At 43.9% G+C, this 13,687-nt stretch overlaps 1 protein-coding gene and 1 pseudogene across 2 annotated transcripts in view; one reads left to right on the plus strand and one right to left on the minus strand.

Annotated features, from left to right (window-relative positions):
* Window positions 1-13,687, plus strand: part of COL24A1 (collagen type XXIV alpha 1 chain) — a 294,542-nt gene that overhangs the window by 183,743 nt on the left and 97,112 nt on the right. For both annotated transcript variants that reach the window (XR_008846625.1, XM_056532502.1), the window contains exons 25-26: window positions 6,459-6,512; window positions 10,192-10,245. Coding sequence is in view for 1 of the 2 variants with exons in the window: in XM_056532502.1 (XP_056388477.1) it covers window positions 6,459-6,512; window positions 10,192-10,245 (108 nt within the window). In the remaining variant the exon portion in view is untranslated. The remainder of the gene's footprint in view (window positions 1-6,458; window positions 6,513-10,191; window positions 10,246-13,687) is intronic.
* Window positions 9,662-9,874, minus strand: LOC130283540 (U2 spliceosomal RNA; annotated as a pseudogene).

Below are 13,687 nucleotides of genomic sequence, written 5' to 3' on the forward strand. Positions count from 1 at the left end.
AGTTGTAGTTTTGCAACATTTGGAGGGCCACAGTTTGCAGACCACTAATCTAGATTGTCCCCAATCTGCTTCATGTTCCATTGACAATTAAGCATTGGTGACCACCCCTTTGGACATTGTTGTTCTATGGACTTTTGTCAAGAAGCAGTCACCACTACTCAGAATGGAGTGTGAAACCAAAAACATTCCCCAGGAGAACTTGAAAAAGGCTACGGTGATGGACCCACTGTGTCACCCAACCGGTTTGGCTGTGGGCTGCTTCGACCGTGGTTGTCCCTTGCTTTTCATCCTCTAACCCTCTCCTATAAGGATCTGGTCCCTACCTTGGGAGTTACCACGGTGTGGGCCATGGTTGGCCCAGCTGACCAAGAGACATCAGTGTGGGACACCAAAAGGACAAATGGGGAAAGTCTTGATACTGGATGAAGTTTTGGGCTGGCATCGTACATGCAAAGTCAGAAACAACCAAAACAGGTCAGGATGGGCAGCACAGGTTCGTAGTCAATCGGGCTGGGCCATACTTAGGCACGAACAAAGTCAGGAAGCAGGCTGAGGTGATACACTGTAGCAGAAACACATGCACAAAGCACCTTCACTGGAGCACATGCATGGCTGCTTGAAATATCAGGTGAAGAGTGGCTATTGGGAATTGATTTAGGGTGCATGTGCTGACCCTTTAAAGAGTACCTGTCATCAAACCATATTTTCTGAACTAACTCGCATTATATTCCCTAACTACTCCCAACGCACCTCCTGCCCTTGAAAAATAATTCCGAGCTTTAAAAAGTTCTGTATCATACCTTTGCCCTTACTCACATTGTGTGAGCTTCCGGCAGTAGAAAGTGGGCGTTCCCCAGCAGGCGCAACATCACTGAAGCCTGCGAGAGCTGTGCCTCACCATGCCCCGAATGCACTTCCTGAGTTTGGTCTCTCCAGGCTGGGAGGAGACCAAACTAACTGTTTGACTTGTGCAGGGAACAGAACAGAGACACCTAGTGGATGTTTTCTCAATTACATTAAAAACATATAAAGGTTGAGAATTGCAAAAAGTAAATAGCAAAAGTGTCTTATAATAAAATAAGTTTAGTTTAGTGACAGGTACTCTTTTAAAAAAAACTGGTGGTTTGGGATAAGAAACAAGGGTCTATGTTTTATGCACACACAGCGCCGCTCTTGTCCAAAGGCTGTGTCTGGTATTCCAGCCCATCACCAAGCTTGTGAGCCAGCCAATGATATTTAGACTTTACAACTATCATTGTCAGTGTTCTTTTGATTATGAATTCAAGTAGAGAAAACAGACATGGTCGCACATCCACAATTTGTATTTTGATCTACTTGCTTCTCAGCATAAATTCAAAAACTAACAGGATGTTAGTATACATTTTGATCAAAAAGTACAAGCCCACTCGCCACATCAAGGCCACCTAGTCAGAGTGGGTCCCTACCAACCCTAGCTTAAAATGGCGTGGCACTGGGTGGCGACCACCACTGCCGCAACACCAGTGCACACAGGGGGAGCGACCCACTGGCAGAGCGGCCCCAATACCACTCAAACCAGTCCCTGGGCCGCACCTCCCCACAGACACAGCACCACACCAGTGTTGAACAAGGTGTAAAAGCTCACTTACCATGTGCTCCCAGTCAGACTGGGAGGCTGCCAGAAATGAAAGGGCCCCGTGTAGCTACCTGCTACTATATATAGGGTTGGGCTGAGGGGGTGGGGCAGAGTGCAGACCAAGTGAAAACAACAAAAAAGGAGTGGATAGAAAACACAATGTGAATTCATATAGAGAAAACAGACATGGTTGCTTCTCTACTTGCTTCTCAGAATAAATTACAGGTCTTTTTATTATGATTCACTTATTTTCTAAATATAAAAATATCAAAAGGCATAAAGAATAAAGGTATTGTCAAACATTATGGCCATTTCTCTGCATCAATATTTTAACACCAGAAAATTAGAAGCAGTTATCACCTGTGTCATGAAATAATTTTTCTAGACGAGGTCCATAATTGGCGGCGGTCCGCCCTCTTCTGTCTTATCTGCACATTTTAGGTATGCTGAAGTTATAGAGAACGCTTTGATCAGAAGACTATTGAAAGCTTTATCTGCCCAGACGGAGGACACAGTAGTTCTGTCACAGCATGTTTCCTATAGAACATATGGGGGTACTTTTTATTGATATGATCCTAATTACAGTCTGCGAGGTGATGACATGAAGTTGTATTTTAGGATTATTCAGTAAATTTACCTAGAAACAGTTGTTAAAATAATCCCATGTGCCAGAGCCTTGATCTAATATTTTGACATGAAGAAAGTAGAAGCCAGATGGTGGATCCTTTTGTCACACCGGGACCCGCATTGCAGCTTTACCATTTGTGTAGTGCGGTACAAAAAAAACCTAAAAATGTTATTGTCTTCTTTCACCTATTCAATCCACACATGGAGGGCTGTGTGGTCACCTCACACCATTACTGACCCACCTCCAAACCGGTCATGCTGGAGGATGTTGCAGGCAGCAGAACATTCACCACGGCGTCTCCAGACTCTGTCACGTCTGTCACATGTGCTCAGTGTGAACCTGCTTTCATCTGTGAAGAGCACGGGGCACCAGTGGTGAATTTGTCAATCTTGGTGTTCTCTGGCAAATGCCAAACGTCCTGCACGGTGTTGGGCTGTAAGCACAACCCCCACCTGTGGACGTCGGGCCCTCATACCCCCCTCATGGAGTCTGTTTCTGACCGTTTGAGTGGACACATGCACATTTGTGGTCTGCTGGAGGTCATTTTGCAGGGCTCTGGCAGTGCTCCTCCTTGCACAAAGGCGGAGGTAGCCGTCCTGCTGTTGGGTTGTTGCCCTCCTTCGGACTCCTCCATGTCTCCTGAGGAACTGTCCTTTCTCCTGGTAGTGCCTCCATGCTCTGGACACTATGTGGGGTGGGGTGGGGGGGGGCCATGCACCTGCCTGACTGTGACGCAGTTTTTTTTAGGCCTTTGGCGTAATGAGAACATCAGGCCTAAAATGTTCCTATTAGGGATCGACCGATTTTCGGTTTGGCCGATATTATCGGCCGATAATCACAATTTTGGGCATTATCGGTATCGGCAATTACCTTGCCGATAATGCCTGGCTTATTTCTAGGACAGCGGTCTCCAAACTGTGGACCTCCAGCTGTTGCAAAACTACAACTCCCAGCATGCCCGGACAGCGGTTGGAAGTCCACAGTTTGGAGGCCCAGGCTATAGGCTGTGCTGAGGGTTTCACTTGAACACTGAAGCCTTAAAGGGGTACTTTTTTTTTTTTTTTTTTTAAATCAACTGGTGTCAAAAAGTCATACAGGTTTGAAAATTACTTTAATTAAAAAAATCTTACCGTAATTCTTTCAGTACTTATCAGTTGCTGTATGCACCACAGGAAGTTGTGTAGTTCTTTCCAGTCTGACCACCGTGCTCTCTGCTGCAACCTCTGTCAGTGTCAGGAACTGTCCAGAGTAGGAGCAAATCACAATGCGAACCTCTCCTGCTCTGGACAGTTCCTGACATGGACAGAGCTGGCAGCAGGAGAGCACTGTGGTCAGACTGGAAAGAACTACACAACTTCCTCTGCAGAATACAGCAGCTGATAAGCACTAGAAAGATTACAATTTTTTAATAGAAGTAATTTACAAATTTCCTTTCTGTCTGACCACAGTGCTCTCTGCTGAGCAGCAGAGAGCACTGTGGTCAGACAGAAAGGAAATTCAAAAAGACAAGAACTTCCTGTGCATCATACGGCAGCTGATAAGTACTGGAAGGATTAATATTTTTTAATAGAAGTAATTTACAAATCTGTTTAACTTTCTGGCACCAGTTGATTTAGAAAAAAATGTTTTCCAGTGGAGTTCCCCTTTAACCCCTTCCCGCTATAGGACGTATGCATACGTCCAATCATCCGACATGTTCGCCCATTTGGACGTATGCATATGTCCTAGCGATCTCCGGCACTGACCGGCAGTGCAGGAGATCGGCGACGGGACCCGGCTGTTAATCACAGTTGGAGTCCCGCCACAGCTGCCGGAGCCGCGATCGCGCCAGTCCCGGCAGCATTAACCCCCTAGATGCCGTGATCAATCCTGATCGCTCTCCCCTGTTCTCCATCGGCGGCGCCGCAATACAATCGCGGGTCGCCGTTAGTTGCTATGGCAGCAGAAGGTCAGATCATGACCTCCTGTATTACTGCTACGGAAGCCTGTGAGGCCGGATCGCACAGGCTGTAAAGAAGAACATAGAACATAGAAAGCGATATAAAATGGGTATCGCCATAATCGTACTGACCCACAGAATAAATATAACATCACTTTTACCGCACAGTGTACACCATAAAAAAAATAATAAAAAAAACCGCCACGCCCCCTCCCATAGACTTGCATTGACGGGGGCGGGCCTTGATGTCACGAGGGGCGGAGCCATGACATAACGATGCTCCGGCCCCTGTATTGCCCGTCATTACGTGCAGAGCGATCTCGCTCTGCGCAGTAATGTTGGCGGGGTGCTGCAGCGGTGATCCCCGGGGTCCTCAGCAGCGGGACCCCGGCGATCTGACATCTTATCCCCTATCCTTTGGATAGGGGATAAGATGTCTAGGGGCGGAGTACACCTTTAAGGGGTTACATTTTATGTATATTTTTTTTAATTTATTTTTTCAAATCAACTGTTGGCAGAAAGTTATACAGACTCGTAAATGACTTCTGTAAAAAAAAAAAATTATAATTTGTTTAACTTTCTGGCACCAGTTGATTTAAAAAAATAAATAAATAAAATAAATTATCCAGTGGAGTACTCCTTTAACTATGGGTCCCTAAAACGTCAAGTCACACTTCTGCTTTTGTGATGGATTACTACAAAAAATAAACAATGCCAATATAATTCTCTACGAATGATAATAACTGCGGATGAAACTTGCTATATAGCGTTAGTTTCACGAAGCAGCAGAACTATGCGAGATGTGGGTGTGAATGTCCCTTTTGTAAGTGAAAATCTGGAAGTTAAGTTATTTGAAGATGATTTTGTGAATGAAAACAGATGACGGAAGCTGGGATGAATTATAGAAGCTATGACTCATGTAATTTAAGAACCCGGCATTGTACATGAGGACACAGAAGCTGCCGGCGAGTTACATGTTGGAAACAGAGCGAATTGGTTTTACTGTGAGAAAAAAAAAAAAAAAAAAAAGGCTCCGTAAATTCTGTTACCTGCCCTCACCTCTAGGGGGATGTCCAAAAAGGAAATGTGGTAACACTAAGGGTACGTTCACACGAGCGGATTTTCGGAACGTATTTAGCTGCGGATCCGCTGGTGAAGGCCCGCTCTATGCTGTCTTTACATGTGTCTGCTCGTAGCGGCAATACGCCGCTACGAGCAGACACACTGCGATGTGCGAGTCGCAGTATACTCGCACATCGCGGGAGCTCTCTGCCTAGCTCAGAGCAGGGAGAGTGGCCGCGATGTGCCAGTATGCCGCGCACATCGCTGCGGCGTGTCTGCTGGTCGCGGCGTATTGCCGCTACGAGCAGGCACATGTAAAGACAGCATAGAGCGGGGCCTTCACCAGCGGATCCGCAGCGTAAAATACGCTGTAAATCCGCTCGTGTGAACGTACCCTTAGGCTAAGTTTCCACTTTTTTTGGGCAGTTTTAGGAAAACTGCTACTGCAGTTTTTGAGCCAAAGTCAGAAGTGGATCCATAAGGGAGAAGTGTTAGGGTGGAATCTCCTCCCGCTGGATTCAGCGAGTGGAGATTCCGCCTAGCGGCCGCTGCTGGTGATGCCTCTGCGCTAGGGCCGCGGGGCACTGAGCCTTCACCATTGACGGCTATGCAGTGCTCGCGGAATCTGCGCAAAGAATGAATATGTTCTTTCTTGGCGCGGAACAATTGTCCACCGCTGAAATTCCGCAGTGTGAACGGGTCTCGCGGAGATCCATTCACATCAATGTTAAGTTCACACGGTAATTCCGCGGGAAGTCCTTCTTTTTATATGTCCTATTCCTTTTGAATACTAAAGGCTAAATGCGTCGGTCACAGCCGAGATCAGTCTCATCCAAGCTGTAACATATCATGTCAAACAGTGTTTCCCAACCAGGGTGCCTCCTGCTGTTGCAAAACTACAACTCCCAGCATGCCCGGACAGCCAACGGCTGTCCGGGCATGCTGGGAGTTGTAGTTTTGCAATAGCTTGAGGTACCCTGTTGGGAACACTGATGTAGACATTGTAGAACTCTAATTGGGGATTTATTGTGGATTTACATTTGGATACAGTTTAAAACAAAAGAAGTCTGGTTTTAGTTTTTGTTGTTTTGGTTTTTATTCTTTTTCTTTTTTTTTCTTTTTTTCGTGTTAAAAATTTGAAGTATTATGAAGCTCATTTCCTATGTTGGGGGTGATTTTGTTTATTTATTACTATAAATATTTTTTTTCTCTAGGGACCAGAGGGGTTGCCAGGAGAACCTGGGCCGCCTGGAGATGCTGGAGAAAAGGTACACCCTGTAAAATTTAATGTTTGATGTTTTGTTGGGTTTCTTGCTAAGGGTTATAGTGGAGCATAAACCCCAAAGTTGGGAGACCTTCTTGTAGTTGAAGAGGTACTCCGGTGGAAAACATATTTATTTTTTTTTTATTTTTTTTTTTTTTACATCAACTGGTGCTAGAAAGGTATACAGATTTGTAAATGACTTCTATTAAAAAAAATCTTTATCCTTCCAGTACTTTTTAGCAGCTGTATGCTACAGAGGAAATTCTTTTCTTTTTTTTTATTTCTTTTTTTGTCTTGTCAAAACTGCTCTTTGCTGACACCTCTGTCCTTGTCAGGAACTGTCCAGAGCAGCATAGGTTTGTAATGGGGATTTTTGCCTGCTCTGGACAGTTCCTGATACGGGCATTGTGTGTCAGCAGAGAGCATTGTGGACAAGACAAAAAAGAAATTAAAAAAGAAAAGAATTTCCTCTGTAGCATACAGCTGCTAAAAAGTACTGGAAGGGTAAAGATTTTTTTAAATAGAAGTCATTTACAAATCTGTTTAACTTTCTGGCACCAGTTGATTGAAAAAGAAATTAATAATAATTCCACCGGAGTACCCCTTTAATGGATCTCTTCTATTCACATGGTGCACATTATTAGTTTTATAGTAATGGGTTGTGAAGGTTGAGAGTCGGATAGCGTCTTAGAGCTCTAACACTCCATAACCTCACCCCTTGCCTCTCTATCCATCTATAGACATCACTATACATCACTTAAAAAAAATAAGAAGAGGGGTTGTCAATCATAAGAAAAACTTTGGCTGCTTTTTTTCGAATACACCACACCCGTCCACAGGATATGTACAATATTTCAGCTCTTCCTCGATCACTTCAATGCATATAAGTTAGAATACCACCAAATATAAGCCATGGACAGGTGTGGCACTACTCCTGGAAAAAATCCAGCCCAATTTTTTTTTAACCCTTTAAATCCCCTGCCGCCATTGCTCTGCTACCCTATCCCGTTCTACACAGCAAAGCTGGAAATTGAGTAACAGAAAACAGAGGAAATGTCAGCTCTTAGTATACAAACAGAAATATTTAAAGGGGTACTCCACCGGAAAATTTATTTTTCCAGATCATCAGATTTGTAAATTACTTCTATTAAAAAAATATTAATCCTTCCAGTACTTATCAGCTGCTGCATGATCCTTTCAGTCTGACCACAGTGCTCTCTGCTGACACCTCTGCCCATTTTAGGAACTGTCCAGAGCATGAGAGGTTTTATATGGGGATTTGCTTTTACTCTGGACAGTTCCTAAAATGGCAGTAGAGAGCACTGTGGTCAGGCAGAAAAGACATTCAAAAAGACTAGAACTTCCTCTGTATCATACAGCAGCTAAGTACTGGAAGGATTAAGATTTTGTTAATAGAAGTAATTTACAAATCTGTTTAAAGGGGTATTCCAGGAAAAAAAATATTTTTATATATCAACTGGCTCCAGAAAGTTAAACAGATTTGTAAATTACTTCTGTAAAAAAATCTTAATCCTTCCACTAATTATCAGCTGCTGAAGTTGAGATGTTCTTTTCTGTCTGGCAACAGTGCTCTCTGCTGACATCTCTGCTTGTCTCGGGAACTGCACAGAGTAGAAGAGGTTTGCTATGGGGATTTGCTTCTACTCTGGACAGTTCCCGAGACACGTGTCATCAGAGAGCACTTAGACAGAAAAGGACAACTCAACTTCAGCAGCTAAAATGTACTGAAAGAATTAAGATTTTTTAATAGAAATAATTTACAAATCTGTTTAACTTTCTGGAGCCAGTTGATATATAAAAAAAAGTTTTTTCCTGGATAACCCCTTTAACTCTCTGGCACCAGTTGATAAAAAAAAAATGTTTTCCAGTGGAGTACCCCTTTAAGGAATATAGATAATATGGACATTTCTGATAATACCCTCCCTTTTTTAAGATGGTATTATATTTTTTACCTTTTCATTAGTAATATTTCAGGTGGAATGAAAAGTCAGAAATACAGAAAAGTCTTGGGAAATACAACATCTGCAAAGATTCCTTCCATTCAGAAATAGCATGAAATCCATTTGCAATCTTTATGTCCTGTACAAACAATCTTTGAAAGGGTAGATAAGGATTTATTATTATTTCTTATTGTAACTCGGGAGCTCGAGGAAAATCGTAAACAGAGGAGCGAGCTCGCACAGAAATCCCAAAGCTATAAATTGTTTTTAAGCGGGTGTAATTAAGTCCTGTCTTCAATATTATGGCAGCATGATGTTCAGGATTGTAGGCATTCCTAATCTAATTGTACGTTGCCGGGACTCTCTAAGTGAACAGAAGCTGACACAGGCAATATACATGGAATAATGTGAAACGAGAGAATGTGGCAGTAGTAAAATAGTCATTTTCTGTTTATTGGTAAGACCCGTTTTCAGTAATAATGGCTACTTGAAAGATTTGAAAATGGTACAGGATAGCACATAAATATTTAAGAGGGTTCTCTGAAATTACGACATATGAAAAGTGTCACAGTCACCTAAGCTGCACACACAGTGCTGTAGGGCATTTACAAGCCTACTCTAGCCATACCTGTGCTGAGAATTAAGGCTGCTGTATAGTCATCAGAAATGATTTTGTAACCCACACTGTAGTGGTGAGGTCTTCCATGCTTCGGGCCTGCATTGCCTCTCTCCAGCTCCTTCTCTCGATTGACACTACGCATGCGCTATTAAAAAGCGGGGGCGATGTAGCTGGAGAGAGGTGATGCAGGCCTGAAGCATAGGAGACTCCAGGCCCCATCCCTTCAACTATTCAGAGTTTCACTTTAAAGGCGGAACCTAATGGCCACACACACCTTCCCTAGACCACCAGGAGGGACACCCAGAAGGGCTACCGCACCCTGACAAATCCTGTGGACACACAACACGCAAAAAGTGACACAGTGAGACTAAAATAAATAAGTGAATGTGTGCAGATATACTGCCCGGACATCCGGCCAGATCTATAAAAAAATGTCTCTGATCCTAGCCAGAAGGCCGTGAATCAAGAGGTGAGTGCCACAAGGTGAAGAGTTCATGGTGCCCGTGCTTCCACTCAGTGAGTCCATCCTCCCAGTGAGTTTTGGCACCACAGGGTCACCACTCCCCGACTCACTAAAGTACCTCGGCTCTAGACCCTCTCAGCCTCATGGCGAGACCCGGAGAAAACAGGTCACATCAGAACCAGCCCCAAAACGCCCCGGTACACCTGCTCCCTACCATGCAGCACCCATCCCAGCCAGCTCCACACCGGCATCGCCTGCCACCGGCATAAAACTGATAAGAACAGATACTACACTTGATCTTAGCCAAAAGGCCGAGAAGCGATATCATTTTAAATGCGTTATCCCGTGAAAAAGTATTTATCACCTATCCAAAATTTGTGCTCGCTGGGGTCGCTAGAACAGGGGTCCCAAGCTGCATGTTCCTCTTCATGAATGGAGTGGTGGTCATGTGTTCATCCACTCCATTAATTTCTATAGGTGGACAGAAACAGCCAAGCACTGCACTTGGTTGTTCTCAGTCAGCATTATAGACCTGTGTTTCCCAACCAGTGTGCCTCTAGCTGTTGTAAAACAACTCCCACCATTCCCAGCCAGCCTTTGTTCCTTATTTTGATTTTTTTTTTTTTTTTATCTTTTTCAGGGAGAACGTGGTAATACTGGTCCTGAAGGGCCTTCTGGTGAAAAGGGATCACAGGTAAACAATCATGTGATGTCTGTGATATGTCTTTATTACAGGTTTTGGGGGGTTACTGGTTATCAATAAGGATATCCAGCTAAAGGTATGTAGTCTTAAAGGCAAAGCTTCAAGGGGAAGAGTATGCAAATTAGTTCTTCTTTGAAAGGAACTCTCTAGCGCCACCTATAAGTTGCAACCCTGTGTCAATGTCGATTCCAGCTTTGAAACATGACTAAAGATATTAGCTGAATCAGACTTACATCTATAGACAGCCCCTATAACCACAAGATCTGTGTCAATACCATCTCATCCAGCCAATCAGTACCCTGCCCTGTGCTGAAGATTGCTAGTATCCTTATACAGTTGCCTACAGATGGGGGTCTCTAGTTTAGATAATAACCCTTCTCATGTTTTAAAGTGTTCCAGTGGCTTTATGAAACTTTTTACAGACATTCAATGAGAAGAGTTCCAATGAGGCTGCACAACTTCACTTAGCCATGTTAGATGCACGGAATGGCCAGGTGGACAAAATCCCAGTAGGCTTCCAAATGCTTGAACAGAATACGTCCAGCATCCACTTCATAAGTTAGCATTTTTTCCAATATGTTATTCTAATATGTTTTGGCTGGAACAAAGTCCAACTCCCGAAATGGATGCTTGATGTATTCTGTTCAAACATTTGGTTGTCCTAGAGACATGTCAATAGTATTGCTCGGGTCTGAGTGTTTAGACCAGTCGCTAGATAAAGCTGGGAGAAAAGACAATCCCATAGTTTTCCATAAGTTTGTCTCTCTTAGTGCACTCTTCTCCCGGGTCGTCCATCTGATCTATTGGGGTTCAAGCACTTAGACCCTGACCGGTAAAAAATTATGACGTGTGATAAAGTGACAGTGCCGATATAAGTACTCCTAGTGGTCGTCACACAGCTTTACCATAGAAGTGGTGTCTATTTAGGGGGGTACTGATTCTCTGAAGAGATTCAGATAAAGTTATGGAATCTTCCAAGCAATGCTAGATGGAAAAAAAAAGTATGCAAATTACTTCTCCTCTCTTTAGCGCCACCTATAGGTAGCTATCTTAAATCCATGACCAACCCATAAGAAAATCCTTAAATGGGCACTGTCATTTAAAAAACTTTTGTCATGTTGTAAAGACATGTCAAAAGGTTTGATCTGTTAGGGTCCAAGTGTTCAGACCTCACCGATCACCAGAATCACCTGGGAGAAGAGGGCGCTAAGCAAGACAAACTTACAATGTAAGTCTATGGGATTATCTTAACCAGCCCCACGCTACTCTCCTTGCTCATTTTTGTGATTGGTCAGGGTCTGAACACTCAGATACCGACCGATTAAAACTTTTTACTTGTCTCTATAACATGTGAACATTTTTTTTAAAGCTACAGGTACACTTTAAGCCTGGGGCTTCATGGGTGCAATATGGTTGTGTTGTGTTAAAATCGTAAGATCATTGTGATTGTTGTCCAAAATCTCACTATATTGTATTTTTTTGTGACCAAAGTCATTCATGTCTTTGGTCCTCATCAGGATTCATTGAGCAATCCTGTTATGGCTATGTACCGTATTTTTCGCCGTATAAGACTCACTTTTTCTTCCCCCAAAACTGGGGGGGGGGGAAAGTTGGTGCGTCTTCTACGGCAAATACACATTAAAACCCTGTCCTATCGCGGCGGTCCCAGCGGCCATCAACGGCCGGGACCCGCAGCTAGTACAGGATATCACTGATCGCGTCTGATCGCGTCAGAAGCGAAAGTGACACTAACCCGGCTGCTCAGTCGGGCTGTTCGGGACCGCCGCGGTGAAGTTGCGGCGTCCCGAACAGCTAACAGGACACCGGGAGGGACCTTACCTGCCTCCTCAATGTCTGCTCCGTGCCAGGATCCCCTGCATGGCCGGCGCTCTCCTTCATCATCATTACGTCGCTCTCCTTCGTCGTCATTACGTGCGTAGCGACGTAATGGCGGCGATGGAGAGCGAGGATACCGGGCAGCAGAGACGTTCCGGAGCGACGGGGACACTCCGTGGACGCGGCAACAGCGATGGAGGGCGACATCCAGGGCAGCGGTGACGGGTCCGAAGCAGCGGGGACACGTGAGTATTACCTCCTATAACAGTGGTCTTCAACCTGCGGACCATCAGATGTTGCAAAACTACAACTCCTGGCATGCCTGGACAGCCAACGGCTGTCCGGGCATGCTGGGAGTTGTAGTTTTGCAACATCTGGAGGTCCGCAGATTGAAGGTTCAGAATCTTTTTTTTTTTTTTCTAGATTTTCATCCTTTAAAATTGGGTGCGTCTTATATGCCGGGGCGTCTTATATGGCGAAAAATACGGTGGTTCTATCATATTGCATCTCACCCTGTTTTCCCAGCAGCAGTCATTCACTACAGAGTAATAGGGGAAGTATTCCACATTCCATATTATATAATACACATATAATGGATACTACAGCGACATGCCAGCAGAACACTTAATGTGCCGTCTGTAGCTGAATGAACACATTTCCTCTGGCACAGGACGCTCGCTGACAGACTGGTACCAGAAAGTTACGTAAAGATTGTTTTGCGGTTTCAATGGCTCTTGCAGATTTTCCGACTTTCTGCTGAGCTATTCAAGACTGAAATAATTTTCCATCATTACCATTTATTCTTTAAACAGTTGCATTGACCACCAGGGTAACATTACAAGAACTTATTTCATGGAAATGTAATTTAACATCTCTCTCTGTGAATTGCTGCAGGACATATAGAGCTGGAAGAATTTGCAAAACAGCAGAATTTGTTAAGTTGGAACCAAGTGACTAAGATTTCCCTCAGCCCCTATAGGCACTACCTACCGAGGGTTCACCACAACTATGTGCACTTTGCACTTGAAAACATAACTTTTGCTTGTTCAAAACCACAATCATTAAATACTACAGTCTGTACCCAATCAGAGGGGATGTCTCCATCTCTAGAAAGTCTCCACCGCAGAGAACGGCATTCAGCGTAGTGTGCACAGAGCGAAACACAATCCCCTGCACCAAAACATTGGGGAGCTGGGAACAAAACATTTTTTCTTCTTCTTCTTCTTCTTCTGCAACGTGCATAAGAGATTTGGGGAAAAATCAGGCTGTAATGGCATAACTAACAACTCTAATCTGTTGCATCAAATATATTATAGACTAGCATCACTCAATGTATCCAGGGGTATAGACATCAGCTATGGTATGATGTTGGAGAGAGGAGCTTCTAGTATGCAGTGTTACACTCTTGATACATGTTCCCCAAAAAGGACACAAGGCTGTAAGCTGATTGGAGGATAAAATGTTGTCTGATTGGAAGATGAGCTGTATTCTGATTGGAAGATGAGCTGTAATCTGATTGAAGGATGAGCTGTAATCTGATTGGAGGATTATAAAAAATTCTAATTGCAGGCTCATCTGTAATTTCATTGGATGATAA

Source organism: Hyla sarda, chromosome 7 (assembly GCF_029499605.1).
Source record: "Hyla sarda isolate aHylSar1 chromosome 7, aHylSar1.hap1, whole genome shotgun sequence".
NCBI lineage: Eukaryota > Metazoa > Chordata > Amphibia > Anura > Hylidae > Hyla > Hyla sarda.